This window comes from Anopheles arabiensis, chromosome X (assembly GCF_016920715.1).
Source record: "Anopheles arabiensis isolate DONGOLA chromosome X, AaraD3, whole genome shotgun sequence".
In the NCBI taxonomy this organism is placed as follows: domain Eukaryota; kingdom Metazoa; phylum Arthropoda; class Insecta; order Diptera; family Culicidae; genus Anopheles; species Anopheles arabiensis.
The window spans coordinates 10,795,871-10,813,942 of NC_053519.1; the positions used below are offsets into that span (position 1 = coordinate 10,795,871).

The 18,072-nt window shown below is 49.9% G+C and overlaps 1 protein-coding gene across 1 annotated transcript; it reads right to left on the reverse strand.

Moving 5' to 3' along the window:
- Positions 1–6,444: 6,444 nt before the first annotated feature.
- Positions 6,445–17,631, reverse strand: LOC120905941 (myelin transcription factor 1-like). Its single transcript, XM_040317299.1, has 9 exons — positions 17,115–17,631; positions 16,134–16,775; positions 11,635–12,646; positions 10,711–11,003; positions 10,400–10,634; positions 10,130–10,339; positions 9,983–10,045; positions 9,499–9,806; positions 6,445–9,254 (listed from the first exon to the last, which is right to left on the reverse strand). The coding sequence occupies exons 3-9, from the start codon at positions 12,366–12,368 to the stop codon at positions 8,683–8,685; spliced, it is 2,415 nt and encodes an 804-aa protein (XP_040173233.1). The 5' UTR covers positions 12,369–12,646; positions 16,134–16,775; positions 17,115–17,631; the 3' UTR covers positions 6,445–8,682.
- Positions 17,632–18,072: the final 441 nt, after the last annotated feature.

The following is an 18,072-nucleotide window of genomic DNA, read 5'->3' on the forward strand; positions in this document are numbered from 1 at the left end:
ACCCCTTGCGAAACTTGCTGACGTTTCACGACTCGGTGCCAACATTAGCCAACGCAACGAGCAAACGCAACTCCTGGTCCCCCGTAATGGAACAAAACTGCCGCCCTCGAAAAGTCATAAAAGCTTGACCGACATTACAGTTCCGCACAATTCTAGCCAAACAAAGTGTCCCTCTACTTTCCGGTCCTGTCCCCTGTCGAGCCTCCGTGAAACGCACGCACGCAACGTCACACTGACGTTTTACGGGGCCTCTCAGTGAAAGTTTTTAATTTTAAACCGCCAAACTTTTTGTTTCTCTTTGCCTCTCTCTCTCTATCTCTCACTCTCTCTCTCTCCCTCGTTCCCTCTCTCTCTTTTTCTATTGCTACTTGTGTACCTCTTCTCCCTTCCCTCCCTTTCGGATCAATTTGCCAAATTATGACGCAGGGAGAGTCTGTAAAGTTTGGCACTTTGTTTCGCCCGACACCACTCCTCCGTCCCTGCCACACTTTGGCGAGACTTTGGCGGAAACATAATGAGTTCGGTCGCCCCACAACACACCGGGGCAGAAATTGGAGTTTTTGGTGGAACGAAAGGAGGGGGAGCGGATTGTGTCCCCGTTTTCTCCGGTCCAAACCCTAGCGAGCCTGGTGCGGTGCGAAAGTTTAGACAGCGTTCAAGCAGTACCGGGGACCTTGCCGATCAGCTGATGCGATAATTTCGAGGCACAAGTTTTTGGGGATATTGATTTTTTTTTCCTTTCTTTCGGGAGAGTAACCTCGATTACGAGAGCCCCCTTTCGCGATAAAATTTTTGGTGGGCACGTGTGCGGCAGGCAAGGTGACAGTAGAAAGTTTGCGCTCTATAAAGCAGGCAGTCCGACGAGAAACCTATAAAACCACGCGTAGGAAGCGTCTTTAACGCAGTGCTGACGGTGGCGAACAAAGTTTGAAAACTTGTAGCGTTCACAGGGGGATTTATTCTTAAACACGGCGAGTGGGAAAACTAGACCTATACAGATATTAAAGTAGTTGAGATTTGCAGATGTTAAAGTAGTTGAGAGTATTTGCTAGAGCTCTTGAGATGAAATCGGAAACAATATTTGAGGCCAAAACAACTAAACAACTCTTTAACTAATGCCCGATGAGAAAAAACAAGACATTAAATATTACATTCGCGGCTGTAGATCTCTTAGCTATACCTGAAATATCTCACAACTACTGCCCATTCTTAAATCCGTTCGTTTTAGCTCTTCCCGTGCTTGCACTGTTGAAAGGAAATGGAAAGAATTTATCGCGAACGAAGAACGCCTAGCTACAAATACTTTTGTTATCAGCAACCCAGCAACCCAGCACACAAAATGGCGGCTGGAAGCTTTCACGCTTTTCTGGCAGAAAATCTACCTCGCCCATTGCTGTCCATTGAATTGCTCAACCTTTCCTGCCTTTCCTGCCTGCCAAACGAGGCTATCCGTGTTGGCGACGATTCGTGGCATCGTCCTTATCCGCCATTTTAAGCAACTCCACACAAACACACATAAGAGACCCCAGCAGAAAACGTTCGAAGAGCACCAAAAGGGAATGATTTGAGAAAGGAATCCCGCTGCATGTGGAAGAAAATAGAATGCGCCGTAGCGGCACCGAGCAAAAAGAGAGACCACCAGTTGAAACGGCAACAGGCGTGATATACAGTGAAGGATATGGGTATGAATAAGAAGGTGAAGATGAAGATGAAGGCAAAATAATATTTTTAAAAAAAAGCGAACAGATAAGACGCAGCTCTTGATAGCGTTCAGGACACGATGCGCAAATGAGAGAGCGACAGAGAGAGAGAGAGTGCGAAAGAGCCACGGCTGGATTCCGCCAGGACCACCGCGCTCAGCCACCACAACGGGTAGTTCAGCGCCGGTGCCTGGTGCCGAAGGCCCTCGACATAGCCTTGATAGCGCTGCTCTCGGAAGGCGGTTCTCTCGTCCTTGGCAGCGCTAGGGCCCCGGATACCCGTGCAGCGCAAACTGACGGATGCAACACCACACAAGCATAGCGTCTTCACCGAATGCCCAATAGCAGCGGTTGCGTTGCTTCCCATCCGCCCGAACATTTCTCAAAAAGCTCCATCGCTTCCGTGAATGCGTGTTGTGCTGCGAGACACACCGAGAGCCCGCAACATGGCGAGCGAGCGAGCGAAGCAGCACGACGCCTTTGCAGTCCATCTTTGCTTTTCCCCACGCTCGGTGGATGAAAGCCCCGAGTACGCGGTGCGATGGTGGATGCGTTGAGGGGGGACAACGCGCGCGCGAGAGAAAACGAGAGTGCGCGCGAACGAGAGCGCACCGTTGTTCCACCAATTGGGGAGCCGTCTGTCCGTCCGCTCGGCTAGAAAGAGATGAACGGAGCCAGCGCGAAAGCTGCGATGGAAGGAAAAGATTTTGCCCACCGCACTATCCAATTGGTTGTAAAGAGCTTGCCAGCCGATGTGCTTGCTGGGAAGGGGAGAAACGGTTGAATGCAACAAAACAACTACAACAACAATAAAGCCATGAACATGTAGCAAACTGCGGACGGATGTAGTGTGAAAGAAAATACACCCACAAAATAGTGATGAAACGGTTGCAATAGGTAAGTACATAGCGCCATTGCTGGTATGAACAAAAATACGTTTTTTTAACAGACTGATTAACAAAACAACAACCGAAACAAGTGAATAAAGTGATAGCATGTGTAATGATTCATTTATGCTTACTTTTTATGATTCATGCTCGAAAAGTGCACTGTGTTATTCCGCTGAAAAGTGCATTAGGTGTTGTTAAATCATTAAAGCGTGAAATTTTTTCCTGACGGTTAATTACAGTCAAACTATGCAAATGCAAACTATGCCTTAAACAGGAAATATTTTTCACATGAAGCGGTGAAGAATGTTCTCGTTCTGATGCACAAAAGTGATTCTCACTTCATTTCTAGTCCATAGCAGCAAATTACGCCCGAACTACGTGCAACCTTACATGTACCACAGAGAAATGGAATATATGGAATAAAAATCACTATGAAATCAACACAAGCATACTGAACGTTTGAGCTTCACAAAATCCTGTTTAAAGAACCACATTTTACCTATTTGTGTAATGTGTAGAACATTTCCTTCAGAGTTGCGTCATGAATTTAGAGCCGTGCAATCGCGTATCGAAACTGTCGTTTGAAACGCTTTTCGAACCGACCATCTCTCAACTAACACCACTCAATCCACATAATGAACAGTTTTCGATACACTATGTACAAACACACTCACTCGCATACAAATACAAAAACATTTACACTCTCACACACACACACACACACAAACATACAGCAATATAATCAATCTTAAATCAACCGCCCTGGCGCAACCTGCCAAACGCACATCAAGCGTGTAAGGTTGAGTGATTTTTAATTAATTTAAATTAATCAATGTCTCCGGGCCGGGCCTGAGTGCCTGTCATTGTGTTTTTTTTTTTTTGCATTTTTGTCTCTCTCTCTCACTACTTCTTGCTCTTGTTCTTCTTCTCCTCCTGCCATGGCCAGCTGGCACAAAGGCAGGACAAGCGAAGGAGTTGCCCTAATTTGGCTGCCGGGCTCATTAATGGTTGCAGCGTTCTGGTTTTGGCCGTTGCAGGAAGGGAATGATCCGCCATCGGCGGGATGCTGTATTTTGAATTTGTGTCTTTTTTACCACACTACCCACTCCCCTCGCTCAGATTGCCCTACCCACGGAAGGCACGCGAAAAGGGACGCGGTTCAACGCCAGTGCAACGGTCAAAATTAATTTTTTTGTATGACCTCACTGCCCTCGGGAGGGTTGGGTTACGGCGATCCCGGGTAACCGAAGGGAAGCCGATGGAAGGCACGACATTTTACGTAAGAGTAGAAGAGAAACGATAGCATCAAAGATTAGGGATAGCCGGAGCGATTTTTCCATCGTATTTGAAATCCCACCAACTTCCCTAGGCTAGCAGCGGTCAACACGCTAATACACAGACGTGCTCCCAAGACAATGAGTGTCCTTCACCTCGTCCCGAGCACGGAGTGGACGGTTTTCGATGATAAAAAAGAATAACCCCTTACACCCTTCAGAAAAAAAACAATCTCCAGGAGGGTGGAATTCTGACATGGATGCCTTCGGTGCGCGCGGCTCAAGATGATTCGGCACAATTGAGGCTGCGGCGCTGAGCTGTCGATTTGAAAGCTTCATTGAGTTGGGTCAACCGCTGCAAAAAAAAAAAAATCAACTCTCAGCAAAAGCAGGGAGCAGCGAAGAACGAGGACCGCTGGTGCCCGCGAGCAATATTTCTTCCCCCGAAACCGTTTCCCGGGGTGTGTGTGTGTGTTTGTGTGTGTTTGATTCCTTTTCGCCTACGACTGACGGAACATGAAAAATTACTTTTCCGGGCAGCGCATACAACACAACAAAACAATTCAAAAAAAAAAAGAAGACTTGCTCCGGCCGAGGGTTGGAAACACTTCGGACGGGTAGCACATGGACGAATCATGGTGAAACTAGAGATAGCAAAAAATACTCGGCACAGCACTCGAAATTGATTTGCGAGGAAAGGGCCTGGATGGAAGTAATTAATTGTGTTCCGGCCGCTGGATGATGAGAGCCGATGAGGTGAAATGAGTTTTGAAAATCTGAAATGAATGGTAATGGGCTCAGAACAGCATGGATCATGGTGGGGTAGGAGCGGCGGTAAGTTTCTTCGCGTTCTGACAATTTGCTGCCAGGAATTTGGCAGTATTGGAGACCATTGGGGGAAGGAAGCGGAGGAAGGGGGGGGTAATGTTTAATGTCAGTCGTGACTGTCATTCGGTTCGATTAATTCGGTGCTTCTCAATCTCTCCTTCTGTTTGGCTCTAAATGAACCCCGGCAGGTTTAGGAGCTTCCCGATGCCATCTCTGCACCATTCTCCATTCAAACAAATTCCAACTCCACCATTTGCATCACCCCGATGTCCCCCAGCTCCAATCACACTCCGCGGGTTCAACAGGTGAACGGAATCGACATCGTCCCTTTCCCCACTGCAAAACCATCCGTCCGGTACGGTGCGTGCACCATCAGGCAGCACGCGAGTTTGCGGTAACTCATCTTCATGCTCCCGTCCCGTCACTCCATTCGCGATTGGTCTGGCCCTCCAACCAGACAGTCGGCGTAAAAGCGACGTAAAGTCAAACCACGATATAGCACACAGGGCGCGCGGGCAAATTAAGCATCAACCCATCCCTGACAGGGCGGGTTGGAGGGTTCAAACTGGCAAAAGTCATGAATGCGTAATCGGTTGCGAATGCTCCCCAGGGATGGGGAGGGGGGGGGAGGGGATGAGAATGTACACTCAGTGCGTTCGCGTGTCCCCTAATTGCAGGGCTCGCTAACCGCCGGTGCGCTGATCAGATTGTCTATCCACTTGTCAGAAGCCATTGAGTGCATGCGGGCCTATCTTGTCATGCAATGTTGGGGGAAGCGCATGGCAAACTCTCTCTCACACACACACACACATGCACACACACACACAAAAAAAAACAGAAACTAATATCAATTACTTACCTTGTCAACAGCGCGAACGAAGCGATATAAATATGTCAAACATATCCACTCACGCACCGCTTCACCGTTGCCGTCAGTGCACTCACCGCCTCACCGTTGCCGGTGCCCTGCCAAGCGTGGCCTGGAAATCAAAGGGTACCCAATTTCCCGGCCCGGTCCCCGGAAATGACATGTTGATGCCCATTTTAGCATGTCATTGCTGTTTGCTTTCCTGGTGCCACTAGCACAGAAAACTTCGTACTTTTTTTTCACTCCTACTTCTCGAAGCATGGCAAGAGTAAAAGGCAGCGTAAAACAATGCACTCGTAAATTAGTCAGAGGTCAGTAAAGTGACAGGCATGCATTATTGCTTTTTCATGCCCATGGGTGAATAATGCTCAGAAATACAGCCGACAGTTTAAGATCTTCATTTGCAGCAGGATGACAAAATTGGGTAGAAACGCACCAAAACTCAACGCTATACGGGCCCGGCCGTCATCGATCTAACACACGTGCATGCATGACTCACGCAAACCCACGCACACATATACACACCTGTCAGGATGTCAGCAGCACGCACATACTTACCCGCTGCTCGACTAGGGGGGTAGCTTGTTTCGAATATTGGTAAGGGAACGCAAAGGCCGCGTGTGGAAAACAGAACGATCTAATATCACAAATATGTTATTTTACTTTTTATTAAAATTCATAACCGGTTACATACAGTAGTGTTGGTTTGGTTGCGTTTGTTTGTGTGAATGTCTGTATGTGTGTGTGTGGTTTTATGTTTTTTTTTCTTCTTTTTTTAGCTTCTTTGCATGTGTTAGTTTCTGATTTGCCATTTATAATTTTCGTATTACATTTTTCTTCTTCTCTTACTCCAAAAGTGTGTTCGTCTTTTTGTTGTTGTGATGTTTTTAGCTTTTTCTTCTTCTTCCTTTCTTTCTTTTTTTTTGTTACAGTGTGCTCTGGCTGTTTGCTTTAAGATGTTTGACTCTTGCTTTGTGTTGTATACTATTTAAGTTTGTTTGTTTGTTGTCTTCTTTCTTCTCGCTGTGTTTATACAATTTTTCTAACATGTCACTGCAGCATTTATTGTATGTTCACGTTTACTTTTTTATCCTGCTGGGTGCTGGGGAGCGCCTTTCTTGCACACACCTTTACGCAAACACACGCACACACACACACTGTAACTAAGAAGAATCAGTGCTGTGTATCGCTTTCAAACTTGTGACAGCTTAGCAAGTTCGCTTTTTTGTGTAATTACTTTTCCTGCTTATTGTTCTGTTTATCTCCTTCTTTCTGTCTCTTTCTCCGTTCCTCTGGTTGAGAAATACTATGCCTTCCAGCAACAGACGGACGATCTTTTTCTACTTCGTTAAATAATGGATGATTAGCTCAATCGGCACCATTTTGCTTGCAGTAGTGTTACATTTTATTGTATTGCAATAAGTCAATCAATTACGATACACAATAATATTTAAAATATAAGTCATACAGCACATTTGACTAGGTAAAACTCTCCCATACGCTTCCGTTGCTAGTTTGTTTGTTTTGTTGTTGTTGTTGTTTTTTTCTTTCTTTTTTTACCTTCATAGAGTATAATTTTCCACTGCGTTTTTCCCTTCTCGTACTCGGACCTTAGTGTTCCATGTCACAGTGCCCTACAGTGTTTTTGCTGACCTTACATAATAGTTTCCTCTAAGATTCCGACTTGTTTTCTTCTTCTTCTTCTTCTTCTTCTTCTTCTTCTTCTTCTTGCCTGTTTTTGCATTTGCACATGCCCGTTTTTAACCACATTTACTGGTATATAAAGAGTAAAGAAAGGGGAGGCGTAGGGGGATAAGGGATGAACACAAAGTTTAAAAATCGGCTACAAAACCCAAACACAGCCATCGGCCTCGCTCTAGTAAGGCTTCCGCGGCCTCCGCGAAGCAAACGCACGAGCGCACTAGCTGTCAACTACGGGTAGTACACGCGTCAACAATTGCTAACGAAAAGGTGGAAGGCGCCACTATATTACAACTGCAACTCTTTCGCTCCCAACGCACACCCTCACACCCGCGCAGACAATCTTACTCCGTGCCCTGTACAACTCGATCCTGTGTCCGTTCTGTGTGTGAGGGTGTGTGGCGGTTGGATGTTCGTACTGGGAGGGGTGGAACTGGGGGAAATGGCTTGCTAAGAGTAGTTTTGTTTTATAAATCGACACTCACGCACACACGCCCGACACCGTTCCCCGGTGTCTCGAACTGGCGGTACCTGCCCTCGAGCTCCCTACATTTTACGACTAACACGACGGGTTACAATACTAGCACAAAAACACTTTGTTTGCCAAATTGGGAGATTTTTTTTTTGTATTGTGTTTTTTCTTTTTGCTGGCTTCCGCCATCTCCCACCATTCGGCCGCTTCAATATGTTCAATACTTACTTCCAAAACGTTCTAGTATACAATGTAAGGGTTAGTGTTTGTTTGTTCGTTTCTGTTCGGCCAATAGTTTCGCATGCTTGTGTGTGTGTGTGTGTTTCGTTCGTATCGTCCCTGTACGCCGCGGTATACTTCCAGGTAGCGAGATGTTACACTCATCTGTCATTGTTGTGTGTGTGTGTGTGTTTTTTTGTGATTGCGAGTGTGTGTCTCTGATAACGCTTCTCGTTCGGTCGGTGACCGGTTTCCTCTGTACAGATAACTCTCTAATGACACACACACATACACATACACACACACACACACTGTGTATTGCGCTCGGTTCGATGGCCGATCACTGGTTACTTTATTTTTTCCTTCAACACGCACACCTTTCGTCACTGTGTCTCACTCACGCTTTTGGTTTTTTTTGTTGTAGTTGTATATTTCAATCTTGCCTCGCTAGCAGTTTTCATTCCGCAGTTTGCACTCCGGAGTAGTCGCGTTAGGATCGTTCCTGGTGTGGTTCCGCCTTTGCGCCTTCACTAACTCACTCACGCACTAGCCCACGCACTCGTTTGATTCACGCACTGACTCAACAGTTCTCATTCTCTCCTACTCTCTCTCTCCCTCTCTCACTCTCTCTCTCTCTCTCACTCTCTCTCTGTCTCTCTCGCTGTTACCACACTTTCTTCACCGCACCGACGACAGGCGTACCGCGAACGTCCTAACACGTAAGGAAATTTCATGTGATCCCGCGCGTCCCTATCTCGAGCAGCTTCGGCTCGTGGTTGTTGTTGTTGAGCTGCGACTCCATCGCGTTAATGTTCGACTTGAGCCGCAGCATCTGCAGCTCGACCCGCGCATTCTCCCGCTTAAGCTCGGTGATCTCCTCGTCCAGCGCCAGGATGTCCTCGGTCGGGACGCCCGCCCCACTGTCCGGTGGTACGCCGCTCGGGTCGGATGACAGACCGTCGGTCGGTGCGGTGGTCGGGTTGGGTGCGATCGCAACACCGCCGCCGCCGCCGCCGCCGCCCGCCGCCCGATCGTGCGCAGTGTGTTGCCCGTCGCCGGGGGCCGCACCCGGTCCGCAGTGATTGGAGCCGGGGCCACCGATTACACCCGGGACGGTGTGGCCGTGCAGGCCGGGCACGGGATGTGCGAGACCGGCAAGCAGCCCGGACGTGGAGCCCGGTGGACCACCGCCGGACGCAAGAATCTGGGAGCCGGGCGGGGGAGCCGGCGGCCCAACCAGCAGCGGACCGGGCCCGGACATCAGGCTGCCCTTGACGCTCTGGCTGTAGCCGGTCGCTAGGTCTGCTAGGTCGGCAGGTGACACACCGATGACAGCCGTCGGGGTCGGGGTGGGTGCGAAGGTTGAAGAGAGCGGCACGGTACACCAGGCGCACACACGCAAGCACACACACACGCACGGAGCCCCGGAGCGGAAACACGCACACAGACACGCACACACAGAGGAAACACACGGACAGAGATCGGGAGGTACAGGATGTTTAGTCTAAGCAGTACTCTAGGCTTGGTCAATCCTCGATTAGCTTACCGTTGAAGGACTTGGACGCGACCGGGCCGAGACCGCCGAGCACGCCCGCGTCGGCGTCACCGTACCGTGGCTTCTTGCTGGCCGGCGCCTGGCCCGGTCCCTGGGCCGTCGGACAGCTCGCGACCGTGCGGTGTGTACTGAACGTACCGTCCACGTGCCCGTTGCCGTCGCAGCCCGGCGTCGGGCAGGTGAAGGGCTCGAACTTGCCGGCGGCGGCCTGCGCCATGGCGGCCTTCGCCTGCTCGATCGTGCCACCATTCTCCAGGATGTGCATCTTGTTGCGGAATGCAATCGGACAACCAGATGCACTGCGTAGAGAGAAAGAGAGATAGAGAGATAGAGAGAAAGAAAGAGAGAGAGAGAGAAGGAGAAAAAGAGAGAGAGAGAGTATGAAGAAGAGTGGCGGACACAATGGACAGACCCACACGAAAGTTCGCCAAAGAACTTCCGTACGGTGGAGTTGGCAGGGCAGCTCATCACGTACCTGCGATGTGAGAGGAACTTGCCCGTAGAGTGACCGGAACCATCGCATCCAGGGATGGGACATCTGCATTAAGATCGGAAGACAGATACAGCGAGAAAGAATGTGTGTAGTAACGATCGTCAGCGCACACACACCGTCGGCTCTTACCGTAAAGGTTCCGATTCCTGTCCGTCGCGCGGCTTGCTTTTCGGCTTGGACGCTCTCGGACATCCGGACAGACTGCGATGGGACGAGTAGTTGCCGGTCGCGTGGCCCGACCCGTCGCATCCGGGCGTCGGACACTTCAGCTCCTGGGACTGTGACGGAAACTGGGGTCGCTCGAGACGCTGGTAGCCGGTCAGACTGCACAGGAAAGAACTGCTTTGCTTAGTATGCCCTCACCGTCGCAAGCTTGCGACGCTTTTTGGAAGTACCTACCCAGCCTTGAGGAGATTATCGTGCGGCGCTATGTGCTGCCCGAGGGTCGGCGGCGTCACGAAGCTCGAGCTCGAGCTGGCCGGATAGCTCGTCGGTACGGTCGGCGGATAGACGGTGGTGCCGAGCGAGCTCGCGTACGGTCCACTGTACTGGTAAGCGTTCGGTGCGTAGCCGGGATACCCGTTCGAATAGTCCGGCTGCACCACCATGCCGTAGCTCGTGTGCGGACTGTAGCCTGCAAGCGGCGATACAAGCGAAGGTGCGCTTAGTGCAACGGTTCAAGCAAACGGTGTAGCTACCACTTCACTTACCACTCTGGTCGCGGTAGCTGTCGGCGTAGTAGGAGCCCCCACTGTCCGGCGTGGACTCTCTGCTGTAGGAGGCGGAAGGTGGCTGCGGCCTGGCAAAGCCCATCCCGAGTGGACGCTCCGGCGTGTTTGTGTACTCGTTGGTGTTCACCTCCGCCGGGCGGCTTTCGCTTACCTCGCTCGTATACACAGCGTTACTATTGGTGTTGCTCGTGTTCGCACTGGTGCTGGTGTTGCTGTTGTTGGTGTTGATGTTCGCACTCTGACGGTTCGGAAACTGTGGACTCGTCCCGCCACTGAGTCGTGGGTGGGCAGCAAACGAGAGGAAACAAAATTACTTAGGGAGCTATAAGATACAAGATGTTTCGGAGAAATTGAACCTGCATGTGTAATAGTTCAATATCTCGCTTAATAACTTCTACGAGATGTTGAGATGCATGAGACAACGCTGAGCTGTTTTACAGGGTTTAACAAGTCAGAATCGAATGTCAGTAAATCATTTTCAGTAGCTCAAGATTCAGCTTAGCTATCAAAAGTTGTTGTTTCACCGCAACGATGTGGTTGCGGTGAAACAACAACTTTTGACACCTAAATTGAGTCTTGAGCTACTAAAATTGTGATGTTCGATTCTGACTTGTAAAGCCCCGTATAAGAGGTACAGATCCGTAAGTAGGGCAAAATGGTACATTCTACATTTCAATCTCAACCTACAAGTACATTTGGAATTGAAATGAAGCTGTAATTATGTTAATTGAAGTATGTGTATTGAAGAATCGCTTGAGGTACCAACACATAAACGGATTTAAACTATAAATGCATTTATCGCTGCAGTCCATTTATCTGATGTCCAAAAGCATTGCCTTGCTCAACTCTTGATAAAATTGATTTAAAAAAATCCGACTCATATATATCAGCTTGTCCACCTACCTATTGTTGGAGCTCAGGTCTAGCGATGCCTGGGGACTGCTGTTCCGTCGGCCGTCGGACGGGCTGACCTGCGGCTCCGGGCTGCTAGAGGATATCTTGTTCCCCCTCTCGTCGCCCGCTCGCCGCCCGTTCGGTGAGGGCGATCCGGGTCCGGTCTTGTACGACGGCGGGAGCGGCGGGCTCGACTCCTTCACGCTCAGATTGATCGCGGAAAAGCCGGGCGGCATCGCACCGCACGTGGATGGATCGTAATGGTAGATCGGGCGAGGATAGATCGGACCGGTCGCACTGTCGTCCATCTCGACCTTCATCATCGAGTGGTGTGTGCGGGCGTCCGGTACCGTTGCCGGACCGCCCAGCCCGAGATGGTGATGGTGCGGGTGCGTCTGGGGCTGCTGCACCTCCGCCGGGTGAGAATTGCTGTCCGCGCCCAGGTACTTCTGCTCGTCGTCGATGATGGCTGGCTGCGTGTAGCCGTACGCAGCAGCCGGATAGAGCGCGGTACGCTGCGGCGCATACGCCGTGTCGTACCGCTCGAACGCGGTCTGGGGGGCCGGATCGTACGGCCGATGGTTGGCGAGATGGACGACCGAGCTGTCGTACTCGGGCATGCCCCGGTTGGCCATTGACGGCGGGGAGGAGAGCGTACCCATCTGGGCGTACGAGCGGCCATCGTTCAGCTCGGTGTAGCGTAGGTTGTCGCGCGTCACGTACGAGTACCCGTTGTCGATCATTTTGAGCAAACACTGGGGTGTTATTGCGCTCTTGTTGTCCGATGTGCTTCAAGTAATGCAAGCAAGTGACTCTGCCCGGAGGCTAGATCTGCGATGGAGCTTTGGTGTCCGTGTAAGGTGTTGGATCCGGCGGCTCGAACCAGCCCTAAGTAAAGTGGTACCGCGAGGGATCCGTTACCCTGTTGCTTAACTTGCTACTTGTCAGATGAGGCACCATGAAGTATACTAGCGAAAAATATTGCACTCGTTCTGCAGCGCTGCTTTGATTCAGTTGCGACCTAGCAGTCATGAATTTACGAGACGAGTGTCACAGATTGTGGATAAATAAAAAGAAAGAATAATGTAACAATTGTGAACTATGAAAGTCTTTTCAAGAGCTACATATTCAATTAATGAACCAAACATTACATTATTACAGTGAGGATTTGGCACTTAAAAAAAGGGACGGAGAAAATTGCTGCTTGATTGAGAAAATTACCTCACACAGTATCTATAAACTATTGAAAATTCCAAGAACTAAAATTCTTATACGTGTTTGTTTAAGCAACTCATAAGCATAAAGTCCTTCACTACAGTAGCTCAAAAAACTATGCAACCATGCTAGTGCTTTAGCACTACACTTGTTGTAACACAACACTTTAAACGAGGTAGATCATTATGTTACACCAAGAGTGCCTAATTTCCTGCACTGGAATGAATCACTTCATTCTCCAAGCTTATCTCTCGTGCCATACCAAATCTATTTCAGACGAGATACTTCAGTTTTAATGCCTTCACTCTAACATCTCCGGTGTCTGATTTGCGTCGCTAAAGAAAACATTCGGCATAGCAATGTCGTCCACGGAAGACACCAGCCTGAAAGCCAACCTCTTTGCCATCAAATCGTTCTGAACAGCGCATTGTCCTAGCAGGCAAAAACCAAAGATAAAAAAAAAAACAATAGCAAAAGAGTTTTTCCTGCACCAGACTTGGGTGGATGATTTTATTTTGTGTCGCAGAGATAAATATGATCATTATTATCATCTAGCGCTCACCCATAACGAGCCAACTACACTTCACATTAGCCCTCAACCCGGCTCGGGAATGGGCAGCACCATCTCCCCATTTCAACCCAATTGGAGTAAGTAGAGTGAGTGCATTCGCTTCGATGTATAAATCTCTATCAAATCCGACAGCACCTGCCTTGCCCGGGCACCGCCCCAGCCCAACCGGGGGAATGTAGCAGAGTATTAAAATAATTTCAAGTACCTGCACCCTCGTACAGGCGAATCTTTCCTCCGAAATCAAGGCGGAAATGTCCGTCTTCTTACCGTGGGGTAGCCCTGTGTCCCCTTTTGCTGTGGGACGTGGTACCACAGCGTCCCAATGGTCCATGTTTACCATGCCAACCCGGAAGGGAAGCGACTGAACTATCCTACGAGTGGATATTTTCATAACCCTCTCGCCTTTCTCCAACTCCAACTGCTGCGGAACCAGTGCCAACTGCATCGAACGACGTCAAATCGTACCGATGAAGAAGCGGGATTATCTTTTCGGCAAAGTAGCGTCTCGGAAAGGATTCTCGCACTCGCATAGTGTTAGCGTGCGCACGGCGGACTGGGACTGCTCGTTTCGTGGCAGAAGATGCGGATGGGCGGAGAGTAGGCAAACGAGATAGTAGTAACCGGTCGAGCGGTGCTCGAAATCGTTCGGCTTTATTTTTGAGCTCATTATCTTTTTACGGCAGGTCCAGCATGTTGGCACGGCTCGTACTGTATGCTTCCGGTGAGATTTAAATTAGATAATGGATTTAGATAGAATGCGAAGCAGCGGGATGAGACTATCTGGGGATGGCGTAGTGGGCCGACCCGCCTGCCTGAAGAATATTATGCGCCCCCTTTAGAGGACGCTCTTAGTGTTAGTGCGATATGTGTTTGTGCCAGTTCCCTTCTGATTTCCAGCAGGTTCTATGGGCGGGCGTATGGGACAAAGATTCGAAGCGAATGAAGAAAGTGTTGGTGGTGCTTTTTGTTCAACAGCGGCAAGGCTGGAAACAAAAGGTACGAGAGCGAGATAACGTGTTAGATACGCTTGTTAAATACTTTAAGAAAGCTCTACCTCACTCAACCTGGCTCAGATTGACTTTATCATCTTGCTGATTACAGTTTTGCGGAGCTTTAACAGAGCCATTATTACCAATGCTGGCTGGTGGTGGTAAACCAGCCGAAACGGCGATGTACCAGATGTTACAGCAACAGCGTTCATGTAGTGCAGCTCGCTCCAGCTCCAACCAAAACAAGCCCCATTTGCGAAACACTGCTGGCGTAACCTTCAAGGTGCGCTCCAAAAAGGCAACCTCAATTATAGCGTGCCGTTTGTTAGAACATTGTCGAATTCCTTTTCTGGGTTTTGGTAGTGTTAGGGCACTGCGTTTAGTTTCCAATGTTTTTGTTCCTCCCCCCGCCGAGCTACTTTGTCTACAGCCAGTCAACTTCTCTATGTGTGTCTGTGTCTGGGAGCGACACGGTCGTCCATATAGGCCGCATCGTAGCAAGGCAAAACCCCCGAAGAACCAGCTTCGTCCGTGACACTTCTGGATTCCACGAACGGGTTGGGGAATAATAGCATTTTGCGAAACGGAACTACGTCACATCCAGTCCCGCCGCGCCCCCCCCCCCCCCCCCTGTAAGCCACGGTCGGATCATGCAATCGTCAAGGAAATGTCACGAGCCTGTAACATGTCTGTCCGGACCTTTGGCAAAACGCGGACGATGGTGGAAAGAGCAATAAAAGGTTGGCAATGGGTAGCGATGGGTCCTCAGGGCAGCAGAGATCCAGGCAAACCCGTCACGACACCGTTGCGCGTGTTGTACCATTAGCAGTAGCAATCAGCGCGGTGATTACCATGCGCCCTCCACCCATGCACACCGTTCACCGTCAACCGAAACGGATATGGATCTTGATTGCTGCCCGATCGCCTGCCAACAACCGCCAGCCATTACCCACACTCACACACACACACACACACACTCACTCACACACACACACACACACACACACACACACACACACACACACACACACACACACAGGTAGAAACACAAATCTTGGTTCGATTGGAAAATTCTCTAATTTCTTACAAAATTTCTTTGCACGACACGGCCCTCGTCTTTCAACGCCGCGCGTCACAACAAACCCAGGGCCAAAAACTGGCACCGAGAGAGGGGCCGCTGAGGGACCGTTTTGCCTTCGCTGGCGGGGTATCGAACTATTAATCGAGCCTTCGCAATGACCAAAATGAGCAATTTCCGTGCAAGACAGCCAAACGGCGTGCGTGCCGACAGGGAACTTTTTCGCGTGTTTTTGCTGTTGTTTTTGTTGGGTCTCGCTCGCCGATTGCTGTCAACACTGCACACATGCAAACACACCCCGCATCTTCGGCACCTGCTTGAGGTTGCAGAAAAAATAAAAGAAAAATCATCAACCATCAGCGGGCGGCGAAAGGTGCACGCTTACGTATATACGGTTCTGGAAGAGCGCCCTGAACATTACGCAACGCAAGATGGCGGACGGTTTATTGGAAGACTTCGACGGAACCGTTAGGCAAAGCTGGCCGGACATCTTGCCCCAAGCATTGCCTCATCTTGCTTTTCCGATTCTGTTTCTGTTCCAGCTAACTAATCTAACTCCCGGTAGAAGACATCACGTTGCCCTTTCGAAAAGACGGGATAGGGACTTCAAACACAAAACGTCGGAATGTGGTAGAGGTTGTAGAGTGCTACGTACCGATCGAAAGCGGTCGAAAGCTGTGCATTCCATCGCTGTCGGCCCCGTTCCATGTCACCATCGCTTGCCGAGTGCCGCTCGACTGCCACCTCCCCAGAGACGGGCAGTCGAGACAGTTTAGTTGATTGAATACGGTGCCGGGCGAGGTCCAGCTGCGTGAGCGCTTTACGCCGCTTTACATGTAAACTCACGCACACACATACACACCGTCACACATCCGCCGGAGGGGCACACTGTTGCTGGTGCAAGCCGCACACAACGTACCGTACCGTAAAACACTGGACGCACTTTACGCACCGAGCGAGAAACACGCGTACGTACTGACACTGCCGGGGTAGGGGAGGGAGGGAGGGGGACACACTGATTTGATCACACCTTGCCTTGGTCAGGTCAAGCAGCAGTACAGAGTACCAGGTTTTGGCAGGTGCGAACGATCGCAAAACGATCTGCTTCAGGCTCACGGGCCTGACTTAAGCTTCAGGCGCGCCAGAAACGTTCTCACCACACGGTGGCGAAGGTCACCGCCGAGCGGCCGGTTCGGACATGACGGTTTGTGCCACCGACAGCTTCGCGATGATGGTTGATAGAAGAATGAGCAGCTGTAGGAAGGGTTTTTTGCTTGTGAAGCAACACGAATTGCAACTACGTGCGGAAGGAGGTTTGGTAAAAAATAAATGACGAATTAGAGTGGGAAGTCAGATATGGTAAAAAGAATCATAACTAAATGGTTTGACCATCCCACATCCTCGACTAAGTGACTCTTGCCTAAAAATAGTTTTTACGGTGTAGCATGTTAATGATATCACAAATAAAATGATTTCTTATTCTTTCGGAGAAGGTCTAAACAATTAATGGAGTATGTACAAGACCTGAAAAGACTTTAGAACTCCACGCTGTACATTAACTATGGGGTCTAACTACATTCCAGACCTCACACTCACTGCAAACAAAGACACAAAACACAGGAATAGCAATACATACCTGTTCGGGCGCTTAACTTGAAGATCAAGCTCACACACTAGACTCGCAACCTGTTCGATGACTACACTGTCTTACACGTCGCTACTCCATCGTACATTTAACCGAGCAGTGAGTTCTTTCGGTACATCAGCTCACTGGCAGCTGTGCACGGTGCACACGAGCAAGCACACACCCTCACACACAGTCACAGACGTCCAGGTCCTAACAGGACCGTTTGATTGGTAGGTAGAGATTAATCCGTCCTCCGTTCTGTCCATACAGCCCCAGATCACTGCACCATCGTCTTGGGTACATCAATAATCATCAATCCATGTCAACGCGCTTCTTCTAATCAAAAACCAAACACACGCACACACTCGGCGAAGCTCACTTTCCTTCACAACAACAAAAAACGCTTAAACGTGTACACCCTTTAACCAGCTAATGCACCAGCAGCAGCAACAGTAGCAGCAGTATACAGTAAGAAACTTCCAAACCAATGACGAAACACACAAGCAATGCTCATCTTTACCTTCACCGTACTAGCAGCATACTGACGCGGGTTTGCTGCTTTGGGCTGGCCGACCGTACCACAGGGCCCCCGGTACGGTCGGGGACTCGGCTCGGCTTCCTCCGGTACACCTCCCGGGGGTGGAGAATCGGATGCGGCAACCGGGGGAAGATTCGGGCCCCTGTTTTTTCCCCGAAAACAGCGCTCGCGTGTTTCGTCCTTTCGGGTTACGATTTCGAGCTCGGCTCGTTGCTGCACCGAACCACTGCTACCGTGAGCGAGAGAGCGATTGTGTCGTTACGCTGCAGCTGGCTGGAAGAAGGAGCGAAACGGCACGACAACACATCCCATCGCGGGAAGGCGAAGGAAATTTCGTAGCACGGCGAAGGATGCGCTTGCGCCGCCCTTGTGCAACCAAGCACATCCTTGCGGCGATGTGCTACGGTGCTGCAGAGTGCCCGTCCGAGT

What these genes read in the sequence shown, in the direction of transcription:
- LOC120905941 (XM_040317299.1), bottom strand. Translation starts at nt 12,368, where the DNA reads ATGATCGACAACGGGTACTCGTACGTGACGCGCGACAACCTACGCTAC. An exon ending in GACCTGAGCTCCAACAATAG is followed by an intron (nt 11,004 to 11,634) that starts GTAGGTGGACAA and finishes CCCACGACTCAG; the next exon opens with TGGCGGGACGAGTCCACAGT. An exon ending in CGCGTCCAAGTCCTTCAACG is followed by an intron (nt 9,255 to 9,498) that starts GTAAGCTAATCG and finishes CCGACCTAGCAG; the next exon opens with ACCTAGCGACCGGCTACAGC.